Here is a 25,698-nt window from a genome sequence, read left to right as displayed (position 1 = left end):
CTACCGCCCAGTCCGGCGGTGCCACAGTTGGACCTCTCGGATCCTGGCAGTGCCATCGCCCAACCCGACGGTACCACCGCCCGATCCTCGGGTTCTGGGTGGTGCCACTGCCCGATCCTCGGGTTCTGGGTGGTGCCACCGCCCGACCCTATGGGTCACTAGATGGGCTTAAAATCTAGCCCAAACTAGGTAATATTAGGCCCAATTGGCCCCTAACCAGGATATAGGATTATCCCTTAATCCTAACCCTAATTACATACAAACTACGCAACTGAAAACATAATCCTAAGCAAGTTTTCAACCGACAAACGTCGAGTCTCCTTCCGGTGATCTTCCGATGGACTTCCAATACACCCTCGGATTTCTTCCAGCGAACTCCCAACAGGCTCTTGATCTTGTGGCGAGTTCAGTGAGTAGCCGAGCTTTTTCGGTGATCTCTGCGAACCTCCGACGATCTCTTTGGCGGACTTCCAAAAACTCCAACAAGTCCCCAATTTCTTCTCGGTTGGTTCCGGCAGCATCTCCGACGAATTTTCGGACTCTCAAACACCCATCGACCTTAACTCTAGTAGACTTGCTTTATGTCTTCAAGCTATCGTAGTTAATCCTGCACATGTAAAACAAAAGTTCGATCTAGACAATTACTCCTAAGCAATTAATCAAGTTGTCCGGCATGTCATTGGTCCCTCGACGCTTCGTCCGATTCTTCGGCACATCGTCCTCTCTTGCGGCCTATTGTCTAATCGGCCAATTGACTCCGCAACTCCGATATCCTTGGCGTAATACCTGCTCTTCTTGGCATGATGCCCGAATCCATGGCCCGAAGCCTTCTATCGATACGTCGACCGATCCACCTGCCCGATGTCCAATCTTCTGACACGTTCTTTTGACACAACATGATTTTTTTGCTTTAATTGTCTCATCTTAATCGAAGCATCTTGCGTCACTTAAAACGCAGATTAAATTATAAATACATAACAAATTATTTTATCATCAAAATATAAGATTCAACATAATGGACCTTCCTATCTACTATTTTAAGTAATTATAATGACGGTCATAAAGTATTCATCATTCCTCTACACTAGACTAGTGCCTCACGTACCACAGACAAATGATGGAATGGAAAAGTGAAGCTTGTTCTTGTTTGTTACATATATTGGAATGGAAAACAAGGAACTGTTTGAAAATAAAAAAAATTGCATTAGGAGATCATCAGGATTTACATATAATACAATTTATAATTTACTCGGTAAAGAATATTCTATCCTTCGAGGCTAATAGAAGTTTCCGGAACGAGGGACGAAGTATTGGGCTGGATTTGGGCTGTTAGGGCGTTTGAATGCGAACCAACTCGGTGATGCAAGCGAGCATCGACCTGCGTCGCGACGCCTTCACACCGAGAGCGGCCGCACGCTTTTGTCCTTCTCTCGCACGTCACCTTATCTCGTCCTTCTTGCTTTCCGCCCAAACCCTGAGCGAAAGAAATCACCTCCGCTTCGGATCGCCTCCCCGTCCCCTCCCCTGCTTCGGGGTTTCGGGTCGGTCGGTACCTGATCTCCAGTGGTAAGCCCTTACCTTCCTCTCTTCTCTTCTACAGGCAATTTCATCCCCAAATATCTGATTGTTTGTAATTACTTCCAATTTCTTGAGGGTTTGTTGTTAGTGCTAGTGCTATGGCCTGTTTTGTGGATGTCCTGGAATTAGTGTCTTCTTTCTTCCATTTGACCCTTAGTCTTTTTCTTCATCGAAGTCGTAACCCCTTTTTACCAATGTCGTCATTGAGTAGGCTGAGACGATATGACGGCGCAAGTGACTCGTGAATGGACTGGAATCCAGCAGTTTCCTGCTGCTACGCAGAACAAATTGCATGAATTGTTAGGGAAATTGAAGCAAGAGGTCTGCTTTATTTTCTTTTGTTTGGATACTTAGGAGTCCATTTCAATTAATTTTGGTATAATACTTCTTTCTTTAGAATGTGAGCACATTGACAATTCTGGTGATGGGAAAGGGTGGAGTCGGGAAGTCATCCACAGTCAACTCCATTTTAGGGGAGAGGGTGGCTTCTGTCAGTGCTTTTCAGGTTTTCTACCCCAGATTAGTGAATAATGGGCATTAAATTTTCTGGCAAAAAAAAAAGTATATTTGTGATGTGTTGTTAGTTGATCATTGCTTGTTGCAGTCGGAGGGGTTGAGACCCATAATGTGCTCCCGGACTCGAGCAGGATTCACATTGAACATCATAGACACTCCAGGGCTTGTGGAAGGTGGATATGTCAATGAGCAGGCTATTGAAATTATAAAAAGGTATTTACGTCTATTAAAATTATTTACTTGAAGATCTAGTTGGTGTTTTAATTATGGTTTGTGTTTTGAACTGTTTATTGAAAGTCACACTTTAATGTTGATTTGAGAAGAAGAGATCTCATGAAATTATTGGAATGCTCCTAAGTTGCGATGACATTTTACATTGCATAGGTGCCAAAGGCAGATGAAGTTGAAGGTCATGAAATAGTGTTCAACTAATATGGCATAAGAATCATAGCATGTGACATGCTTATGTCTTAAATAGTGATTTAAAAAGATGCTCGGACGCTTGCCTAGGCACTCAAGGGAGGCGAGGCTCGACCACCTCGCGCAGAAGCCAGGCGACGCGCTTCATTGAAGCATCGCTTGGGCTGTCACCTGAACCCAGGCGTCGGGCACCTCGGGTGAGCGCCTGGTTGAAGGTGAGCAATCGAACTAGATGATCAAATCTGGTTCGATTAAACAATACCTAGTTGGTTTGATTGAACCAATTAAACATTACAGTAAACCATTTTGCACGAAACCCCCGAACTCTACTTTGTCACCCCAACTCACCTTTGGTTCGTCGTCGATGCCTGTGTGCTTAATCCACCATCGCTGCTGTCGTCGTTCGAAGGTTCCTCCATCATCGTCGGCCTCTTCTGGTCCTACATTTTACCGTTGATGACTACTTCCTTACTACTGTTATGACTGCATCTCAAGTGTTAGAGAATTACAAACATACAAGACAAATGATGAAGGCAAAAATGAGTGCAAAAGTCTCAAGTTCATCTCCTGCCATTGTTGAAGAGGAGGAAACTTATTTTGATGAAAATAGACGAGAGGAAGAGAAATATGATAATAAGTTTGAGAATGACGATGTTGATTATGATGATGATTGAATTTGATGTAAAGTTTTATTGTTTTAAGTCTTTTAATATTTTTGTTATTAGAAGATGGATAATGTGACTTGGTACTTTAGATCTTTTCAATTTAATATCATATTTTTATTTATATAATTATATTTATCAGTTATATAATATATATTTATATTTTAATATTTCAGATTGTTTTGCGTCACTCGAGCGAGCGCCTAGCGTCTCGAGCATTTTGGGATCTTAGCGCCTTTTAGTGCCTAACGCTTTTAAAAACACTGGTCTTAAAGAAGTCTGTTGTCAGCATTGGTGCTTGTAATTGCGAAAATGTCTTACCAAAGTATAGATAATAAAGTAAATATTTGGGTTCCATAATTTAGTTGTGCATCTACCAACATGTTAGATTTTTCCACTAGCTATTTGTTAATATTGGCAAACCATGACATGTAGACTCTAATACCTTGAAGGACCTGTTAGCAGTACAAGTATTATTTAAATGCATATATATAGTTCCATTGTCTAGAATCCTGATTGCCCAACAACAGATGATGAAGTTAGCTACTTGGGTTCCATAATTTAGTTGATCTTGTTAAAAGATTTGATAAGATTGTTAGAAGGTTCTTCCTGCTAGGTTATTGGCTTTTTGCATGTTCATTTTGCTTATTAGCATGTTTTGTTGTGGTTGTTAGCATGTTTAGTCACTGGCTAGGTATTACCATCTCTAACAAAAAATTCATTTATCCTATGATAAGACTATAGATGTTCTTCTATATGTGGACCCATTGGATGCGGATATGTTGAATGTTCTGGAAAGGCAGGTCATCAAAGTCTTCACTGGCACATTTAGCAAAAGAATATGGCACAGATCTTTGGTTGTTTTAACTCATCACCAATAGGACGACCAAAATCATGATTAAATGTGGACTTGAAAAAAGAGAAGAAGTCTCAGGAAGTGATTAAAATTCTTGTAAGTTGTGATGACATTTTAGAATGTCTAGGTGACAAAGGCAGATGGAAATCAAGGGTCATGAAACAGTGCTGAAATAATATGGCATTAGAACCATAGCATGTGACATGCTAATATCTTGGAGATGCCTGTTATCAACATAAGTATTAATCAAATACATATGCATCATTGTATTGTAATTTTTCGTAAGTGCTGATGAATATATCATTTAATTGTGTTTATGTTTAATATTTTGATAGCACATATTGTTAAATTGTCTTATATTATTGCCAGCTATTTGTTAATTTGTCAACGGAACCATAACATGTGGCTTTCTAATATCTTGAAAAATCTGTTAACAGTATAAATATATTTTAAATGCATATATGTATATGTATAGTTGCCACAGAGAAAATGATGTTATTTGTGTCTAATGATTTAGTTGTTTATTTTGTCAAAAATAGTGATATGATCATTGGAAGGCCCTTCCTGCATGGTTGTTGGCTTTTTGCATGTCCATTTTGGTTGTTAGCATGTTTAATCTCACTGGCTGGATACTATCATCTCTAACAAAAATTCCAGGTTTCTTCTGAACAAGACTATAGATGTTCTTCTATATGTGGACCGCTTGGATGCATATAGGATGGATAGTTTGGATAGGCAGGTCATCAAAGCCATCACCGACACATTCAGCAAAAGAATATGGCAGAGATCTTTGGTTGTTTTGACTCATGCTCAGTTATCTCCACCAGATGGATTGAACTATGACGATTTCTTTGCCAAACGGTCAGAAGCACTTATGAGATATGTTCGCTTGGGTGCTCGAATCAGGAAACAGGATTTTGAGGTATGAAGTTCATTCTCTTATGTATGAGATTGTCGTTATTCTTTTATGTATTTCCTGTTTACCTTTTCCTCCATACTTTCTGCTGTATGCTACCTTGATAGTTAGTTATACAAAATTTTGCCTTCCTGAGGAATATTAATGGAAATGAGGCTTGTACATGATTTATGGATTTATTCCTTCTTTGCACGGTAAAGATAACAGGCACAGTAAAGATCACAGGCATGGTAAACTAGGTGCAATTTCTTTACTTTCTAATCGTGCTTGACTTGAAAGTATTTTACAGCTCTTTAGTCTCATTTGAGAAAACTTTTGATGTATTGGTCACTTTATGTGGATCCTTGGGCCAAGTGTACAGAAATCAATCATTTGTTATCTTAAATTTATATTTTTCTGGAGAAAGAGGCTTATGCATTCAACATTTGTTAACCATTACATTTATAATTATTATATTCTTTAGCTTATAATCTAGCAAATGTGATATATTTGGTTATTTAGTTATTGTAGATTGTTTTTTATGTTTTCCAATGTGAGCAGCCGTGTGCTTCAAGCATCATCACACCATCACCATTTTGAGATGCTTAGAATAGCTGTAGAAGTCATGATTTTTTCAGATTACTTCTCACTGTTTCCAGTTAATTTAGGTAAGAGACCCAACTTAGCTTTTTTAAGCTTTTTTTATTGATCCCAGCAGTTATATGCAGTTTCCTCTATTGTTTTTGTTTATTTCAGAACTCTTTGTTTGGTTCTCGATCTCTATGCTCCAATTTGATTGATATGAACTATGATGTTTGGTGTGGTTCTTCTATTGCATCTGACACTCCAACTTTCATGGTTTATGAAACTCTTCTAGGATGGTCAAGTTCTCTTTTCTAGGTCCTCATCATTTGCTAGTTGTCTTGATTATTCTAAAACTAGATCGGTCGATTCAATGAGATCAATAGACTTGTATGGGTCAACTCAATTGAGTTTTAAAAGAAAAAAAAAATAGCATCGTCTTTAAGGCTCCATGTTGTCATCGACAGTCATTGCACGTCGGCAACACCTTTGTCAATGGATTATTCGTTGCTCATGTTTGTACTTTGTACAACTTGTACAGTTGTTTGACATTATGTTTTGCTTAGTTTTTGTAAGCCTATATGGGTCATAAGCCAGTTCGGATCGATATGATAGTCCCAAGTCGGTCGACTAATGGAAGATAAGAATTCGTGTAGCACCTACAAGTAGTCATGGTGGATCTCACGACAAGAATTACAATGTTCATGAGAGCCCTACATGCGGGAGAGGGTAACACCCATGTCACGGCCACAAAATTCAAAGGCATTCGAGCCACACTGCCATGATGGTGCTAGAGATGCAAAGGAACTAAAAAATTTTCTGTTCAACATGGAGCAATAATTTCGGGCAATGATGCTCAATTTTGAAGAAAACAAAGTGTCGATCATGACCATATATTTGAATAGGGACACGAAGCTCCAGTGGTGCACTCGATGGGAAGAAATCTAACAAGGGTGTGCCGGATAGACACATGGGAGGATTTGAAGCGTGAATTGCGAACTTAGTTCCTGCCCGAGAATATTGAGTTTATTGTTTGTCAGAAGTTGAGGAATCTTTGTTAAACCACCTCCATTTGAGACTATGTGAAGTAGTTCTCCACATTGATGTTGGACATACATAGGCAGTGAAAGAAAAATTGTTCAGCTTTCTCGATGGCCTGAAGTCGTAGGTGCAATAAGAATTGTATTGGCGAAATGTTATCGATCTGGTTGGGGCAATCGCAGCTGTAGAAAGGTTTACTGGCTTTATTTCCTTGGAGGACTCGGGAAGAAGCAAGCTTTTGGGAAATCGACCAAGTAAGTATTCTTGAGAAAAAGAGCCTACCACCAAACAAAAGACGAAGAGTTCACCACAAGGGTTGAGTTCGAAAGGCAAAACCCAAAAAACCCGTAAACCCGTGGATGCTTCTTGTGTGGAGGGCTGCACATGGTGATGTCTGACATTTATAATGAGAAAGAACATGAAAAACATTTAAAAATTTATTTGAAATAGCCAAAAGAGAAGAATTCGTCTTGAAGGAGAAAAAAATAGAAATAAGTAAAAGAAATATAGATTTTTAGAACTCACAGTAGAGCCAGGAAGACTAAAAGTACAAGAACACAGTAAAAAAATGGTAGAAACACGATAACTTAGAAGGAACAAAGAACTTACAGAAAATCTTAGGAATACTGAATTATGTGAAACCCTTTATTAAAAATATGAGCCAATTAACACTACCATTATATAATAAACTAAAAAAGTCGGGACAAAAGCACTTTAATATGGAAGATAAAAAATTAGTAAAAAAATAAAATAAAAAATAAAAAGCTTACCACAATTAGGAGCTGTATTATAAAAGATAGAAGACAAAGAAGAAATTTGTAGATACAGTGGTGGAAAATATGATAAAAAGATATTAACTTCAACAAATGCTGAGATAGAGACAATAATAAATGCAATTAATACTTTTAGAATGTACCTAGGTAAAGAGTTTATAATAAGAACAGATTTTCATAGAATGGTAGTTTGTTATAATAAAACTCACAAAAATACTAGTGCAAAGGAGATGGTATAGATTTGTAAATTACATTACTGGAAATGGATATAAGCCACAATTCCAACATATCAATGGAAAAGATATCACTGACTATTTAAGCAGATAATTAATAAGGCCAATTAGAGATGATATTTACTATCTAGAATCAATACAAAAATTCATATGACATAATCTTTAGATATAATGCATATTTATTCGAAGAAACTGAAGAAGCAAGTTTTACTATTTACAATTTTGGACAATAATAACTTGGTGCAAAATGAAAGAAAAAGAAAGATTTATATGCCAAGCATGGTGTACTGATTATGATTATGAATGTAACATAAATAATGTACCATATGCATGTAGTAAAGAGGCAATAAAAATAAAAGAAGTACTTGTGGGATTAGAATAATTAGCTCTAAAAAGAAAGTTCAAAAACTGAGTGTACCCAACAATGATAGATATATCATACAGAAAATAGTAGATTATTCCTACGAAAAAGATAGGGACAGAGATTTTGAAGAAAATTATGTTTTCCAGGAAGATGTCCTCCCAAGATTTCAAACCATTTAGAACTGTGTTCTTCCTTCCATTTGAAGATCAGACCATAATAAATGACATTTTCAACGACTCATACTTCAGTCAACATAGATTGGTTATCAGATGTCTGCATAGATTAGCTGCAAGAATAAATGGGTATAACAACAGTCTGGTAGAAGCACAGAACAGGATAAGTAATAGCCTTGTAGAATTCCAGCAGTATATGAATGTAGATATCGACCAGAATCGGTTATTATTAAAAAGGATTAGTGAATTAGAAGTCAAAAACCAAAAAGTAAAAAAAATTATCTAGAGGAGCATCAAGAGTTAGAAGAGACAGTGTGGCATAGAAAAAGGTATGAAAAAGAAGAAGAGCTATGTGTTAATCATGTTGCTCAACAATTTGTGAAAGAGTTCAGAATGAAGAAATTACCACCAGAGATTCAAATTTATATATGGGAAATTGCTAAAACCAAAGATATGAAGGAGCTTACGCAATTCCAAGATGAGCTTCATGAACTATTCTTCTTAGTTCTTACAAGTTCAAGTACCAGAATCTCCACCTAGAGGACCTGGTGTACCTTGTTCATGAACAATTACTCCAGTGATTCAAAAGGAATATTATGAAAGTAATTATGTTAACCCTGAATATGAGAACATGATTATAGCAGACTACTTTGGTTAAGAAGTTAAAAATTAAATACTCAGAATGGTATAATGAACAATGGAGCAAGCTCAAAAAAGGTAGAGACCTATCATATTTTCTAGAAAGCGGATTGGTTGGAGGAATCATTTTCTTTTGTTTACACTCAAAAAACATCGAAAAGGACATCCCATACAAGCTCAAAATGGTTGTACTTTCAATACTAAATCGACATAACTTTGATAATGTTAAAGTCCACTCCTGCCTTGCTGAATAGACGTTCAATGACCAGATGATTCCAGGATATTTTCAGTTTCTGATCCATTCTTCAAACTATTATATAATGACCTTTAATCTGATATAATCAATAAGAAAACCAACTGAAGACTCTCTCAGAAAGTATCAAGCTAAATATATTATGGACAATGGATATCAAAGTGGAACTAGACTTATTGCTCAAGGTCTTTCGTACGAAGTATATTTTGATCAATTTATGCCTTTGATGCAATTTATACATAGAACCGAGGAAGTTAATAAAGAAATTATGTTTGAAACTAAGAATGCATCATGAAGGAGAGACACCTTGGTACACTACCCCTTGGGAATGGGGAAGTGATGTAAATAACGAAGAAAATAATGAAGACTGAGGAAGGCGATTTGGATGAAGAAGACAATCTAGCAAATGAAAATAAGGAAGATTTTTTTAAAAATCTTGATCAATACCATGATGAGTTACAAGCTCTAGATGATCGTCACTGAGATGACGGATAAAAGCCACATGTAACTACAGAAACCACCACATGTATAGTCTTGCTGACGCAAAATGACAAAACTCAATCGGATTGATGTTCAAAGGTAAGATCTCAGATTCGTCGATGCAAACAAACAACCAACTCATCAAAGTAAGGATGATAGCTATCTAGTACAAAAAATGTGTAACCATCTTGAGTCTTTTGTAAACTCTATAAATATCCCACAACCTTGAGTTATAAGGGCATTGACAAGCAACAACCATACTTTGGTTATTAATAGCTCGTTGGTGCTCTTAAGAGTCTTTGTCTAAGAAGTCCGTGTCTAAGTCTTAGTCACCGTAAGTCTTACTTTAGTCTAAAAACTTAGTAATCTTGTTTGTAAAGTTCTTCTTTGATACACGTTTTAGTACCTGCGTCTTCTATGTAAGACCATTGGTCTATTTTGCATGAATTTTGAATGGATCAGGCAGTTGTATTGCTTTATAGCATATTAGAAAAATTATTTATTACATATCCAAGTTTGCTTAGTTCTTCCATACTATAATAAGATCTTTTAGAAACGAAAAGCTTAGAAGCAGAACTTACGAAAATGAAAAAGCTTCGAAATAAAAATGGAAAAGCTTAGAAATAGAAACGAAAAAAGTTTAGAAACAAAAGCGAACAAGCTTAGAAACAAAAGAAAAAAAAAACTTAGAAACAGAAACGAAAACGTTTAAAAACAAAAAAAGTTTAGAAACAAAAGGCTTAGAAACATTAGAAACCCCTAGCTCCATTGCCCATATTTATCACATTTCTTAGAAACAGAACTTACGGAAATGAAAAAGCTTCGAAATAAACATGGAAAAGCTTAGAAACATAAACGAAAAAAGTTTAGAAACAAAAATGAAAAAGTTTAGAGATAAAAACGAAAATGCTTAGAAACAAAAGAAAAAAAAGATAGAAACAAAAACAAAAACATTTAAAAACAAAAAAGTTTAGCAAAAGGTTTAGAAACATCATAAATCTCTGGTTCCATTGCCCAGATTTATCACATTTCTTTCTAATTTTCCTAAGTTTTTCTAGATTCGAGGGTTTAGGGTATAAAAGGGTCCTTTTTAGGGTTTAGATGACCACGAATGACAAGTTCATGGTCATCTATCTATACGGTATTATTATATGCAACCAAACTATGTAGGAGCATGTTAAGCACATTCCAACAATATTTAAGATTCTTATGTAGAATACTTCGTTCATGAAAAGGGAGAAATGTCACTTGAATAGACAAATTTTATTCTTGGGGCACTGAGTCGGTGAAGAGTTGATTTGGATGGACAAGTGAAAAGTGCACGTTGTGGTGGAATGACAAACACTAAAGAAGGTGCCCAAGCTGAGATCCTTTGTCAACTATTATTGATGCTTCATCTCGAGGTATTCAAAGCACAGTTCTATCAACAGAGTTGCCGAAGAAGGAACAACCTCGGCAATGGTCAGAAAAAAGTGAAGCAACATTCTAAGACTTAGAGGCTATTGTGTTAGAAGAACCATTGCTCTTATGAATGGACTATAATAAACCTTTCGAAGTTCGCACGGATGCTTCGGATTTCGTTATTGGAGTTCTTATGCAAGAAGGTCACTCGGTGGCCTACGAGAGCCTCAAGCTCAATAAGATCGAGCGATGGTACCCTATGCTTGAGAAGGAGATAGCAACAATGGTTCATTGTCTACGAGTGCGAAGGCACCCCCTTCTTGAAACATGATTTGTGCTAAGGACGGACTATCGCATTGAGTTTCTTCCAGACTTAGATGAAGCTCCCCCCAAAATAAGCACGATGTAGGACTTTCTAGCTAAATTTGACAAGGTAATAGAGTACAAACCCAAACGAGCAAACGTCATGGTTGATGCCTTGAGCAGAAAGGTGGAGTTGGTGAATGCAGTGCAATTGGACGACGGAGGCCAAGGGAATCAATTACAATCCAACTTTGTTTCCAGGATTAGGGATGGACTATTTAATGATCCCTAAGTAGCAATCCTAATGCAACTGATGAAAGAAAGCAAATGATTTTAGTTCTCAGAAGGATTTGTCTATACCAACGGGAATAGAGTTTATGTTTTACGAGCAGACAATTGAAGGCGTGAACTCTTAAAACTGTGATAATTCTCTTTGGGTCGGGCATCAACTTTGCCTCTCATGGTGAGGGTATTCTATTGGCCAACGATGGGGATTGATGTCGAGGAATATGTTCGAATGTGCTTCATATGCCAATAAGACAATATGGAGTAATGAAAGTTTGTGGATCTTTTAGTGCCCTTGCTTGGACCAAAGAGATCGTGAGAGAGCATTTCCTTGGACTTCATATTGAGCTTGTTGACGGTAAGAGAACTTGTGTCGATAATGGTGGTAGTTGATCAATTCTTGAAGTCAGCGGAGGAGATGACGAAGCTAGTAATGAAGAATGTAGTGAAGTATTGGAGAGTTTTACACAATATTATCAACGATCGAGATGTGCGATTCTTGGGATGGTTTTGGACCGAGTTGTTTAAGTTATTGGGATCCAAACTATACTTCTCCATAAGTCTCCACCTTGGACAGATGACCAAATTAAACGATTAAGCTTGGGAGCAATATCTCGTGCACTACGTGAGTACAAACCAACGAGATTGGGTGATGCTCGTAGACATATAACCCAATTCTCTTACAACTTGTAGCGGAGTTTTGAGTCAAACAAGTGCCCCTTCAAGATCACTACCTGACATGCCAACTCTCCACACTTTGATGATCTATATTTGAAATAGCTTGACAGTATATCGCTTTGCAAATGAATGACACTGAAATGTAAGTATTGCATGGGCATACCTGGAGAAAGCGATCAAAACGATGAAGAAGTTAGTAAATTTAGGAAGGCGATCAGATGAATTCAAGGTCGGCGACTTGGGATGGCGAAGCTCTAACCAACATCTCAGTTCTTTAGGCAAATAGTGCACAAGGGACTGGTATGCCAATACGAAGGGCCCTTCCCAATCATTTGCAGGGTAGGCAATGCCTCCTATAAGTAATAACTTTCGACATGGTTCAAAATTTACAATATTTTCCAACTTAAAAAGCATACCACTCAAATAGACAAGATGCTTCTAGAATTATTTCAACTTGTCCACCCCCACCCGTGCGTCTTATGAAAAGCAAGTTGAAGTCATTCTAGCTGATCACAAGACAAAACCAGTCGGGAGTTAGAAGACGCCTTGCGACATGAAGAATCAAGCACCAAAGCCTACCAGCGAGCATCCACGAGGGCAACCTACTGGTCATTCAATGGCATTGATTGTCATTTCCTATCTCACAGCCCATAGGTATGGTTCCTTTCTCTCCTCCCCTCTCTTCCCATCTTGTCAACTCTCTTCTTTTTGATCTTCTCCCATCTCCTCTCCTCTCCTTACTATCTCGCAGAAGCCTGACCGCTTGAGGTTTTAAGTATTTTCAGAAAAAATACTTGACAGTATAAATCTTTTCTTCTTTCTCTTTTCTGTTTCTAAAAAGCAACTTATCTTTCTACTGTGGCACTGCCCTTGTATAATTTAGACTAAAAAGTCTTATTAATTTGATAAAGAGTAAAGTTCAAGTACTGCCTGCTTCAGCAGATTAATTTTTCTACTTGCCTTGTATCATTTAGCATTAAAAATCACATTAATTTGATAAAAGTAAGGTTCAAGTACTGTAATGCATGGTTGTCTAGCAAACTTGTAATGGCTCTAGTGTAGATTGTGGATCTCTCCTTTTTTCTTCTTTATGTTCTATAATAAATGTTTATCATTATGCTCTTTTGGTAGCCAATGTCAAAATTTGCTGTAGTGCACATGATTTATTTATTTATTTATATTTAGTTTGTAGGATCTTACGATCCTACTATCCTATTCTATGAACCAAGTTTATGGACCCTCTTCCGATCCAAGGTAGGAAAGCGAGTTTGAAAACATTGATCCTGATGGCCATCTGATTAATCTTCTTGTGATTGTGCCATGCCAAATGATGGTAACTTTAACACACTGGGTAGCTTTCCCTTTCCACCCAATTTAATAAGCCTTTTCACACTCTTATTCCTTGGCAAACTATATCCTGTGTGATTAGAACAATCTTGGTGTTGTTTCTTGACTAGGAATTACTAGTGATGTCATTTTTGTTATTGTTGACATTGTAACTGCATTGAACATCAATTCTTGTCATCCTTCAATCTGGGTTATACTTTAAATACTTTTATGTCCTAGTTTCATGTCAAATGGCAGAGTTCTTCAAGTGTTCTAACTAGTAAGTCCATATGAGTTAGGATGATGCAGTTTAAGATTTTGTCAACTTGATTCCTGTTTGAGTTCTAAATTTTAAGTAGGACAAGATTTGATTTATTGTGGGTCTGTTTGAGCCTTTGAGGTACATTTATTGATAACAATCTCTGTGTTGTTTTTTTAATCCCTTCTTTTAGGACTGATTATTCCTTTCAGTAAGCCAATGAAATAACCCATATTAAAGTTTTATTTTTAGCTGAATTAAGTTTGATTATGACAAGCTTGCAAGGTTCCCTACTCTACTATCAGTGCTCCTAATTATTTTAGGCATAGAACTTGGATCTTATTTTAATTTTCTACATTGACAAAAGAGAGTGGGTCATGATTAGCTTGAGTTATCTTTTGTTGGTTCCAAGCAGTGTTCCACCTGTGACAAATTTTTTTTTCTCTTTTTGCTTCCTAGTATTAATTTTGGGAAAATAGAACCAGTGACTATTGCTTCTGTATGATCCTAAATTAATCTCATGCCAGTTAGATTACTGCTTCTTTTGGTGTATGTTTAAATTACGAAGGATGAGTATGGAAATGGCAATAATACAGACTTGACAATATGGCAAATCACTTCAATTCACATAAAATAATTGTTTAAATGTCCAAAATTACAAGCATGTTTCCAGCTTTTACCTGTCTTGAAGCCTTGTATACTGGAGTGTCATACATATGTGCACTAACATAATAGCAGATATTTTTAAAGTACCAGTGTTTTTTGAAGTACTTGACATGTATCAGGAAGTATCCAACAAGTGTTGGTGTTTAATACTGATACAAAGCAAGCTTGACAAGTTTTTGAGATGTCCTTTTGTTATAGCCTCTGGATATCTAGTTGACGTTTATATATTTATATCAAAACAAATTAAAACTAGTCCATAACACAGTCCTGGGCAATTTGGGTGGAAGTACTGTATATTGGAATCAGGAAAATGTTCTTGATGGAATATATGTTCAGGTGTTGTTTCCATTGAATTTAATTTCTATTATCAAGGTTTGTTGAGAGACACATGTTATATATTATTCTCTCGGGAAGTGAAGAGATTCTCATGTTTGAAGCATGACTAGAAAATGTTGAGAGATAAATTTAGATGTTGGGAATGCTCAATTGCTATGGAACTATGATCAAAGAAAGTTGCTGCCCATGAAATGTGTTAACATAGGTGGAAATATATTGTCTCCTATTTCTGGTAGCATAGTGTAGTGTCCTAGATCTAATTTTTCATGCACTATTATTAGAAATTGCAAAAAATGTTCCTCTTATTATTTCTCAAACCTAGACCTAAACTAGAACTAAAATATATCCAATTTGAACTAGGATTACATTATGTTGGAACGTCCTTTATGCTATGGAGCCCTAGGAACCAAAATATTTGAACATCAAGAGCATGGTGCTTGCATGTGCAATAATTCTAGTGGTGTTAATTATCAATGAGCTAGATGAAATTATGCTTCTAAGTTGCAAAGTGATGTAGAATTTTGTGCCTTTGAAATTTAGTCTTTTAGTATGCATCAGTTTTTATTGGAATTCACAACTAATTATTGTGAAAAACCATATGATATCTTAAGCATTACTCACATATCTACATTGGATGTGGGTAATTTGCTTTAACTTATGCTCTAACATGGACTTAGTGCTTGTTCTCAGAACCAAGGTTCTCAATTTTGATGTGTATCGTCCGGAACGAGCGGTACATACTATTCCGAGAAGATATTGGTATGTGGATCGTCCTCTACGAGGCGGTACCAGTGTTTGATCGGTATCGACGCATACCGACTGGTACCACTCTCGATTTCGATCATAACTAAGGCATACCGGTTGGTATGTCCTAGCATAATAGATGGAGGTATTTTTAAGATTTTAGGGTATACCATCAGTATACGTTGGTATGGACCGATACGTATCGTACCGAGCAGAGCTTGGTACGCTGGTATGGACCGGTATTCAAAACCCATAATTCTTTTTGTTGAACGAGATATCTTTGTTTCCTGGAACTGCCATTGCAATGCTGATTATATTGTCCCTTTTAAAGAGGTTTTGTAATATGATATTTATTGATATGGGACTAGAGTATTCCTATGACATTCGTTAATATTTTTTGATCATCTTAGGAATCTTCCATTCCTGTGGTCCTGGTTGAAAACAGTGGGAGATGCAAGACCAACAGTGGTGGGGAAAAGGTATGTTTAGTTTTCTTTCTCGTCTCTTGCTGCTCTTTTATCAGAAGTGTCGCCTCTCAAGAAATTAACTAGGTATGATTTCTAAGAGCAGATTCTTCCTGATGGTACACCATGGATTCCAAATTTGGTGGAAGTAATCACAACAGTTATCGCTAATGGGAGCAAGCCTATTACGGTGGACCAGAAGTTGATCGAGGGCCCCAATCCAAATGACAGGGGAAAGTTCTTCATACCCCTTATCCTGGCATTCCAGGTCAGTTTTGTATATTATGCCATTTTGAACTTGATGGATGAAATTTATTCTGGAAATTTGAAACAATCTATTTGTGCTTTGTACTTCAGTATTTTTTCGTGGTTAAGGGGATTCAACGGGCGATTAAGCAAGACATTAAAAAGGAACGCAAGCCGCTCTGGGAGCTTCGTGACATGGGCTTGGCAAATCGCAAATTCTAACATTTCCAGTATCGATGATGCTTGTTCTGTTTTTTGTTTTCGATGCGTCAAACTATCCTTGATTATCTTTTTGTTACTTACTGAATCAGATGATAGAACTCATTTTTCTATCAGAGAATGAGTTCTTTAGTTCTTCCAGCAGCATTTTTTAACATAATTCGCATTTTGGAAATGATGTTGCTTTGCAGTGGATTCTCTTTATTAGTTGAATAGCAAACTGATTCTTATGGTATTTCCTTTTGTTTATAACTATTACTCATAATAACCTTGGGTTACAAGCACGCAAACACCATTTAGTAATTAAGTTCGATGTCATTTGAAGTAGGGAAAAAAAAGCTTTAATCAGAAGCCATCATTAGGTAAACTAAAAGTTCATTGCCTTGTTTTATGAAACTGTCCTTTAACATGTATCATGCTTTATTCTCTTTATGGGTACCATGCAAGATTTGGGGAATGAGTTGAATCCATAAATATTATGACTATTTTTCTACACACTCATATTAAGAATAACATTCACTCTTTAATAGCATGGACGCATATAATTATGATGTGGCCAAAAAGGAAAAAAAGATATAATAGGAAACTATAGTCAATTAAATGTTGAAAGGACGCAGTACTTGGAAGATATAATGCAACAAAGCTATCAAAAATATAAGCAAGCTTACTCTCCCTTTTTACTATTGATAATATCTTGTTATTGATAATTATTCTAAAAATAATAAAATATTATTTTTATTATTTATAATTTTAATTTTATTGATTTTATTATTATTATTATTATTTTCTCTTCATCCCATCGATGTTGTTGTGGTTTGTTGCGGTTATCGCTTGTCATCCTTTTCGATGCCTCTCAATTTGTTGTCGATGTTTGTCCTTCCAAGAGAAAGAAGAAGAGTATGAAGAATTTAAAATATGAAGAAGGAGGAGAAAAAAAAAAAAAAAGAGAGGAGGATATTTTTAAGTCTATTTACCAAAGAGTAATTTAAAAATATTAAAAAATTAAAATAAATTTAATTGAGCAAATAATAGTAATCTACATAATAAGGCCCTAATTAAGCACAACTAAAGTAAAAAAAAAAATCACTATAAATTTAACTGAAGATATAATGGAGCCTTATATCATAGAAAACTATCAAAAAGAGTATTCTAGAAAAAATAATTATAATGTTGAATGGACTACGAGAAGAAAGAAAAATCGTTTAATTATGAATAAAGTTCTGGTACGTAAACGTGCCATGTCAACTTAGTTTTTTTTATGTGATACATGCCATTAAGTCACACGTAAATTATAATATTGTCTATCAACTTGACATGTTAAATTAATTCTAATCAAAGCACCGATGAACCATAAATCAAGACCTCTCTCCTCCGCTCTGAATGCCTTGTGATGCGGGAAGCCTTCTTCCGTACGACCAATGAAGGCTTCAACAATCTCTCAAGTAAAAAATCATACTCTGGCAACTCATTAATCCCACCCCGAGGTCGATATTGAACATTTTGACTATAAATGTCAAACGTGTCAGAATTATTATATAAATTAATCATCTCAGACATGTGAGAACTAAAAACAAACTTATGACACTCGTGAATACTTAAACATCGAGAGATTTTTATCGAACAAACCTCTAATATAATCTTTTGCAACAAGTGGGGCACAATATACAATTATCTTCTGCACTCCAACTAAAGAGGAGAAGTGTAAGAGACACAAGATACAAACATCTCATGCTTTCATAAAAAAGATCGAATCTCTTCTTTTGTCAAAACATGATAGTATCTAAAACATGAGCTAGGTTGAATCGATTTTGTCAAGTCAAATCGACAACCAAATTTTACCTTATCAAACTAGTGCTAGAACGAGAGGCCTTAAGACAATATCATAAAAAAACTCGAATTACAAATGTACCATAAGAATATTTTAGTGAAAAGACTCCCCTCTTAGACTTTAGTTACAACTATTCGCATCATGCAAAAGACCTTTACCTCTGCCTTCACAAGTATATGCAACTCAATTCTAGAATCACATTACCAATAACGAGTATCAGATTACATTCGAAAGTATGAATTAGCTTAGTTGGTAAGGACTTTGATAGTATATCGTAAGGTCTTAGGATTGTATCCCACCTTCGCCTTATACTATTTGCACAAGAAAAAAAAAAAAAATATCATAGATTTATTTCCTAATTGAAAATCTAGTTGAAGTTATCATTCCTACTAAGACCTCACCCAAAATAAGATGAAGCATTGATCGGAATGGCGCAACATAGATGCAGACTATCGTACCTCTTCTCTCATAATTGGCATAACTAGAAGCAACGTACAATCCAATTATTCATCAACCGCACCAAGTTCCTCAACCGGGACAAGTTCCAACTCCCACAAGGAACTCTAGATCGGTCATCTCATCAATCGTACTAATGCCTGAAGCCCCTTCTCAAGCGTCATAATCACTTGCTAAGAGGCAAATCCAACATAGCCCTAACTACTTCAACTTCAATCTAAAGCACAGTCCACTGACAAGACAAGTCTTATTATGCATCAACAATTGCAAGAAAGACAAGCACCTCAATGGCATTAGGTACAAAATTTGATAAGGGAAAGAGCCCGGCCAAGTGGGGCTGCACAACTAACCTCCTTTCACTCATTAGATTCAAGACAAACTCCTCGTAGAATAATGCTGTGTTTCGAATGCAAATGACCTTTTACACCACCTGTTGGTGAACTAATACATCGTGGCTGATGAGTCAGCATGGCCTAGTCCACGGGTTAATGTCAGGAGTCTTCGATCGGTTGAGCTGGTTGCTGAGGTCGATCAAGCCCTCAAGATAGGGTGTTGGCGTCGGAATGTTGATTGGTTGCTGAGGTCGGTCTCTCGGTCCGGATTCCGGTTAGTGGCTCACCGTCGGTATGCTGGTTGACAACTCCAAGGTCGGAATGCTCGTAGCTCGAGGTTGGCTGCTTTCTTGCAAGGATGGCCCTCGTCGGGTGATTACTGACTTTGGCCCCTCCGACGAGCAAGTAAGTGGTAGGTTGATTTGTTTTGCCTCCCCCTGGGCCGGATGGCAGCTAGGGGCTTTTATACTACTATACGAGGGTCGATCATACGCAGGTTTTGCGTGGTGGCCGATCATCAAGGGGTGAGATGGTACCTTCGTGCGGCTGACGTCCCGGGACGTGCGAAACGACGCTATGCAGCACCATCCCAAGCTTTCCGGGATAGGATGTATTGAGCAATACCTTGGTATGGATTCTAGCTTAGCGCGTGGGGGTGCTCCTTTTGCTGACTTGGCTGTAGCATGGCGTGACATTGATCATGACGTGACCTGGACCCAAAATATACCTTATCACTTCTGTCCCCCCATCGAGGCGTGCCGTGGGGTCCTTGCGAGAGGGCGAGGGGCGCGCCTGGGTCGGAGTGCCATAGATGTGTTGATTGCTTGCGAGGGAAAGTTGGATTGGCTCATCGTGAGGCAGTTCGAGGGGCGGCGCCCTGTGCTTTAGGAAGGGTTGGCACCGTTGGTCGGGTGGCTGGGCCTAGGCATGATGATATTGGTGAGTCGTTGGTCAGGAGACCAAGCTGTGTGACTAGGGAAGAGACTGGACCTGCTAGCCAAGTAACTGATCTCGGGCTTAGGTTTGAGACTAGCGAGTCGCAAGTCGGGGGACCGATCTAGAGTAACTCGGATAAAGACTAGCGAGTCATAAGTCGGGGGACCGATCTGGCGTGACTCGGATAAAGACTGGGCCTGTGGGCCGAGGGACTATACTCAGGCTCAAGCAGGATTGACGAGCCGCAAGTCGGGGACCAATATAGCGTGACTCGGGAAAAGACTAGGCCTATGGGCCGAGGAACTGTACTCGGGCTTAGGCAGGACTGACGAGTCGCAAGTCGGGGATCGATCTGGCATGACTCAGGAAAAGACTAGCGAGTCTCAAGTCGAGGGACCGATCTGGTGCGACTCGGGAAAGGACTAAGCCTGTGGGCCGAGGGACTGTACTCGGGCTGAGGCAGGACTGACGAGTCGCAAGTTGGGGGACCGATCTAGTGTGACTCGGATGAAGACTGGGCTTGTGGGTCGAGGGTCTGGACTCGGGCTCAGGCATGAGACTGGCGAATCGCAAGTCGAGGACCAATCTAGCATGACTCGGATGAAGACTAGGCCTATGGGCTGAGGGTCTGCACTCGGGCTTAGGCATGAAGACTGACGAGTTGCAAGTCGGGAGACCGATCTGGCACAACTCGAATGAAGACTGGGCTTGTGGGCCGAGGGTCTGCACTCGGGTTCAGGCATGAGGACTGATGAGTCAAAAGTCAGGTACCGATCTGGCATGACTAGGATGAAGACTGGGCCTGTGGACCAAGGGTTTGCACTCAGGTTTAGACATGAGGATTGACGAGTCGCAAGTCGGGGACCAATCTGGCGTGACTTGATGAAGACTAGGCTTGTGGGCAAGTATGAGGACTGATGAGTCGCAAGTCAGGAGACCGATCTGGCGCAACTCGGATGAAGACTGGGCTTGTGGGCCGAGGGTCTGCACTCGGGTTCAGGCATGAGGACTGATGAGTCAAAAGTCAGGTACCGATCTGGCATGACTAAGATGAAGACTGGGCCTGTGGACCAAGGGTTTACACTCGGGTTCAGACATGAGGACTAACGAGTCGCAAGTCGGGGACCAATCTGGCGTGACTTAGATGAAGACTAGGCTTGTGGGCAAGTATGAGGACTGACGAGTCGCAAGTGGGGGACTAATCTGGCATGACTAGGATGAAGACTAGCGAGTCGCAAGTCGGGGGACCGATCTGGCGCGACTCGGATGAAGACTGGGCTTGTGGGCTGAGGGTCTACACTTGGGTTCAAGCATGAAGACTGACGAGTCACAAGTCGGGGGACCGACCTGGTGCGACTCGGATGAAGACTAGGCTTGTGGGTCGAGGGTCTGCACTCGGGTTCAGGCATGAGGACTAACGAGTCACAAGTCGGGGACCGATCTGGCATGACTAGGATAAAGACTAGGCCTATGGGCCGAGGGTCTGCACTCAGGTTCAAGCATGAGGACTGACAAGTCGCAAGTCGGGGACCGATCTGGTGCAATTTGGATGAAGACTAGGCTTGTGGGTCGAGGGTCTACACTCGAGCTCAGTTATGAGGACTAACGAGTCGTAAGTCGGGGACCGATCTGGCGTGACTAGGATGAAGATTGAGCTTGTGGGCCGAGGGTCTGCACTTAGGTTCAGACATGAAGACTGACGAGTCGCAAGTTGGGGGACCGATCTGGCGCGACTCGGATGAAGGTTGGAGGGCGTCATTGGGCGACGCGTTGGGGTTTGCTCGAGTGCCACCGCGCCACATGGTGTGCCTAGTGGAGCTGCGCATGGCCTGGCACGAAACTTCCTATCACGGATGGCTTCTAGCGGGAAATTTTTGGTGGTGAGGCACCTCTGGTGGGAGCTCTGAGACTGGCGAATCTGGAGAATCCGAGGAGTTATGATGGGTTTTAAATGCTGCGACCATCTCTCTCCTCGGGAAGCCCAATCGTCACCTCGCAGTGGATTAGCCTGCTCTTTATAAGCTTCTTCCAGAATAGTTGCCATCACTTTGCTCAGTCCTTCGTCCTGCGCACTGGTTCCTTTCTTCAAACCTTGAGGTCGGGATGTCTCTGTCTTCCTCTTCATCTTCTTCTTCCTCGTCTTCTTCTTCTTTGTCTTCCTCTTCTTCGTCTTCTTCTTCTGGGGGCCCGCGGGCTGAGGTTGTCAGTTTATCCTTGGGTGGCATACCTTTGGAGGCCACAGGGAGTTCTGTCGCGCTTGAAAACCTCAAGTCGTGGCATGATCTAGACTCGGTAGTGACCAAGGAACTTTTGGGGGTACTTCGAGATCTCTATCGCATCACGAAGTGCTATGGTGTTCACGCCCCTCGGCTTGGTCAACGGCTGTACGATCAGTTTCCCAACGGGTTCGGGCTGACCGTAGGTGCCCTCAAGGCAGGACTACGGTTCTCGCTGCATCCCATTATTGAGGAGTGCCTCCGTAAGTAGGGAATATTGCCGTCCTAGATGGTGCCGAACTCTTGGCGCTATCTGGTGGCTTTTCTTGAGGAGTGTCGGGGAGCAGGGATCGAGCCGACCAGGACCCTCTTCCTGGCTTGCTTCCGTCTGTGTAAGGGGTGAGGCGGGTATTACCTGACTACCTACAGCGGTTTTAAGATCAACGACGCTCCTTCCAACAACAAGGGTTGGAAAAGTCGCTTCTTCTTTGTCAGTTGTAGCCGGGGGTGGGGTTTCAATACTGGATGGACTTCCCGAACCATCGACAATGTCCACCCGTTTCTTTCTGTTGGAGAAACAGTGAATGTGAATCAACCAAGGGGCATCTTGTCCTCTTCTCGGGCAATCAGGGAGATGACCAAGGAGTGGTTGGTCGAGGTGGGACTAAGCCCAACCACTGGGGGTATGGTCATTCGTATGTTATGGATCATCCGCTCGTCCCGAGCTAGCTGACCGATCAGGCTTTTGCTTGCAGAGATGGTGGACCTCTAGTCGGTGAAGAGAATGCCTCATGCCAAGGCCGCCGCACCACCGTCTCGGGGTGGCGAGGGTTCTGGAGCTAGGGGTGCCTCACAGAAGGGCACACTAAGGAGGACGCCGGGGTCTTCGGAGGCAAGTTGCCCTTAGAAGAAGGCGAAAACTGTGGTTCGGAAGATGTATGCGAGCTCGGTTGCTCACGAGAGTGCCGTCCTAGAGTCATCTAGGGCTGCTCCCCAAGGCGAGGGCTCGGGGAGCGCGAGAGGAAAGAGGGTGGCTAAATCATCTAGCAGCGACCCCTCGAGGAGGCCTTCGGTGCGCCCAAAGTCGATGCGGGACTTGTACCGCATCCGCTCTCGGCCCGAAGGCGAGTAGTCCTAGGCCCTGAGCATGGCCGACCTCCCTACTGGGGAGCTAAGAACCCCCTATGCCTCTCGGATGGTGAACCTCAAGGCCGACAGTCGCATTTGGGCCGACGGCCCGAACGCCCAGGAGTTTATCCGGGGGGCGCTCCACCCGACGATGGCAAAGGAGCTCTATTGCTCCTTCTCAGAGCTGCTGATGGATCGGGCAACCAAGTCGTTCATCTGGGTAAGTAGTGCTGCTTTTCCCTTGTTTAGTCCTTCCTTCTGCGCGTGGATTCTGACTCCGACCTTCGCGCAGGGCTAGTATTATACCATGGCGCTGATTGATTGTGTCCGGGATGCCAGAAGGGTGATCGAGCACCTCTCGGACTCTAACTCCACTCTTCGCATGGAGATCTTGGAGCTTAAGGCTAGGACAGTCCCGTAGGCCATCGTCGCGGTCGAACAATGTGCCTTGGCTCTTGAGCGAGGAGGTGACTCGCCTAAAGGCCGAGCTGGAGGAAAGTCGAGCGAGTGTTCGGACTCTTGATGGTGTGCTGCATACCCTCTCCCAAGACATTGAATCAACCAGATCTTCTGCTTGGGCTACCGAGGAGGTTCTGATGGAGGAGCGGCTAGTGCTGCCTAAGAAGATAAAGGGGGCGATTGCTGAATACAAGTCATCCCTCGAGTTCGAGCATGGCTTGGTGAGGTCGAGGCGGGTGACGTACGAGTTCAGGTATCGGGTGGCTTACCCTCGTTTTCGAGCTAGGTACCTGGACCTGGAACTGGAGTCGGACCCGTTTGTCGACCAACCCGAGGATCAAAACATCGATATGCCGGTGAGCATCCCTTTTGACGATGGGCCCGAGACTCCTCCTCCGAGCTGAGAGCTATATTTTCTCCTTTTCTTTTTTTGCTTTGGTCGGGTCAAATTTTGAGATTGTATTGCCCGACCACAATGTGTATTTCTTCTCATCAATGAAAAACTATCATTTCAGCATCCTGAATTCTTGTCTTGCCCACTCGTGGATGTGTATGCTTCGTTTGATCAATGAAACATGTCTTTTCAGCATCTTGACCTTTTGTCTTTACGAATAGAATTTCTTTAAATTCGTCGCATTCCATGTCCTTGGCAGAGGGTTTCCCTCCATAGTCTCGAGGTTGTAGGTACCTTCTTGGATCATGTTGTAGACCCGATAGGGGCCTTCCCAATTTGGTGCGAGTTTTCCCCTTGCTCGGGTTGGGTTGCTCATCTCAGCTTTTCGAAGGACGAGGTCTCGGATCTTGATCGGTCACGGGCAAACTTTGCGGTTGTACATCCGAGCCATAGCCTTTTTGTATGCCAACATATGGAGATGTGCCTCAATTCTTCTTTCTTCAAGGAGGTCTAGGTTTGCTCGTAGGCTCTCCTTGGAGTTGTCTTGCTCGTAGGCTCTCCTTGGAGTTGTCTTGCTCGTAGACGGTGGTGCACAAGGTCGGGAACAACATTTCAGGTGGGAAGATTGCTTCAGTCCCGAATGCTAGGCTGAACAGAGACTCCCTCGAGGTGGTTTTGGGAGTCATTCGCATTGCCCATAGGACGCTAGGGAGCTCATCCACCCATGCTCTGCGTGCACCTGAGACCCTCTTCTTGAGGCCTTCCAAGATCGCCCAATTCATTACTTCGGGTTGGCCATTGGTCTACGGGTGGCGCGACCGAGTTGAATCTCAATTGTATCCCATACGACTGGCAATAGGCCTTGAACTTAGTGTTATTGAATTGAGCTCCATTGTCGGTGATGATAGCCCTCGGGATTCCGAATCGGGTAATAATGTTCTTCCATGTGAAGCTTTGAACTTGGTTCTCAATGATGGAGGCTAAGGGTTCAGCTTCAATCCACTTTGTGAAGTAGTCGACCCTGACTATAAGGAAGCACCATTGTCCTAAAGCTGGAGGAAAAGGCCCGAGGAGGTCAAGTCCCCATTGGGCAAAGGGCCAGGCCGCATTCATCGGGGTAAGAGGCACCGCCGGCTGGTGTTGCAGCCTGGCATGCCTTTGACACTGTTGGCACCGTTGCACATATGATATGGCATCCTAGTACATGGTCGACCAGTAGTACCTTTGTCTGAGAGTCTTGAAGGCCAAGGTTCGTCCCTCGATGTGCTTCCCACAAATCCCCTTGTGGAGTTCGGCGAGGACCTTTTCAGCTTATGATGGCGCGAGATAATGCAAGAGAGGTTGAGAGAAAGCCCTGCGGTACAGCTTTCCACTGACCACATAGTACCAGGCTTGGGTCCGCCTTAATCGTCTTACGACCGTCGAGTTTTCAGGCTGCGTCTCATCCTCCTTGAAGTGGAGGATTTCTTCCATCCAGTTCGGCGAGACCTCTATTTCGGCCCATGCCGTGAGTTGGTATTATCGGTGCCGTTATGGATTCAGTTGCTAGGGTTATGA

The 25,698-nt window shown here is 40.9% G+C and overlaps 1 protein-coding gene across 1 annotated transcript; it reads left to right on the top strand.

Annotated features, from left to right (window-relative positions):
- Positions 1-1,387: 1,387 nt before the first annotated feature.
- Positions 1,388-16,627, top strand: LOC135597238 (translocase of chloroplast 34, chloroplastic-like). Its single transcript, XM_065089933.1, has 8 exons — positions 1,388-1,566; positions 1,790-1,899; positions 1,976-2,083; positions 2,183-2,307; positions 4,690-4,954; positions 15,874-15,942; positions 16,034-16,195; positions 16,285-16,627. Exons 2-8 carry the CDS (start codon positions 1,801-1,803, stop codon positions 16,393-16,395), a joined length of 939 nt encoding a protein of 312 aa, XP_064946005.1. The 5' UTR covers positions 1,388-1,566; positions 1,790-1,800; the 3' UTR covers positions 16,396-16,627.
- Positions 16,628-25,698: the final 9,071 nt, after the last annotated feature.

The sequence above is a fragment of the Musa acuminata genome, chromosome BXJ1-11, assembly GCF_036884655.1.
Source record: "Musa acuminata AAA Group cultivar baxijiao chromosome BXJ1-11, Cavendish_Baxijiao_AAA, whole genome shotgun sequence".
NCBI classification, from domain to species: domain Eukaryota; kingdom Viridiplantae; phylum Streptophyta; class Magnoliopsida; order Zingiberales; family Musaceae; genus Musa; species Musa acuminata.
This window is presented reverse-complemented; position numbering and strand designations above follow the sequence as displayed.

What these genes read in the sequence shown, in the direction of transcription:
- LOC135597238 (XM_065089933.1), top strand. Translation starts at nt 1,801, where the DNA reads ATGACGGCGCAAGTGACTCGTGAATGGACTGGAATCCAGCAGTTTCCT. An exon ending in TAGGGAAATTGAAGCAAGAG is followed by an intron (nt 1,900 to 1,975) that starts GTCTGCTTTATT and finishes TTCTTTCTTTAG; the next exon opens with AATGTGAGCACATTGACAAT. An exon ending in TCAGGAAACAGGATTTTGAG is followed by an intron (nt 4,955 to 15,873) that starts GTATGAAGTTCA and finishes TGATCATCTTAG; the next exon opens with GAATCTTCCATTCCTGTGGT.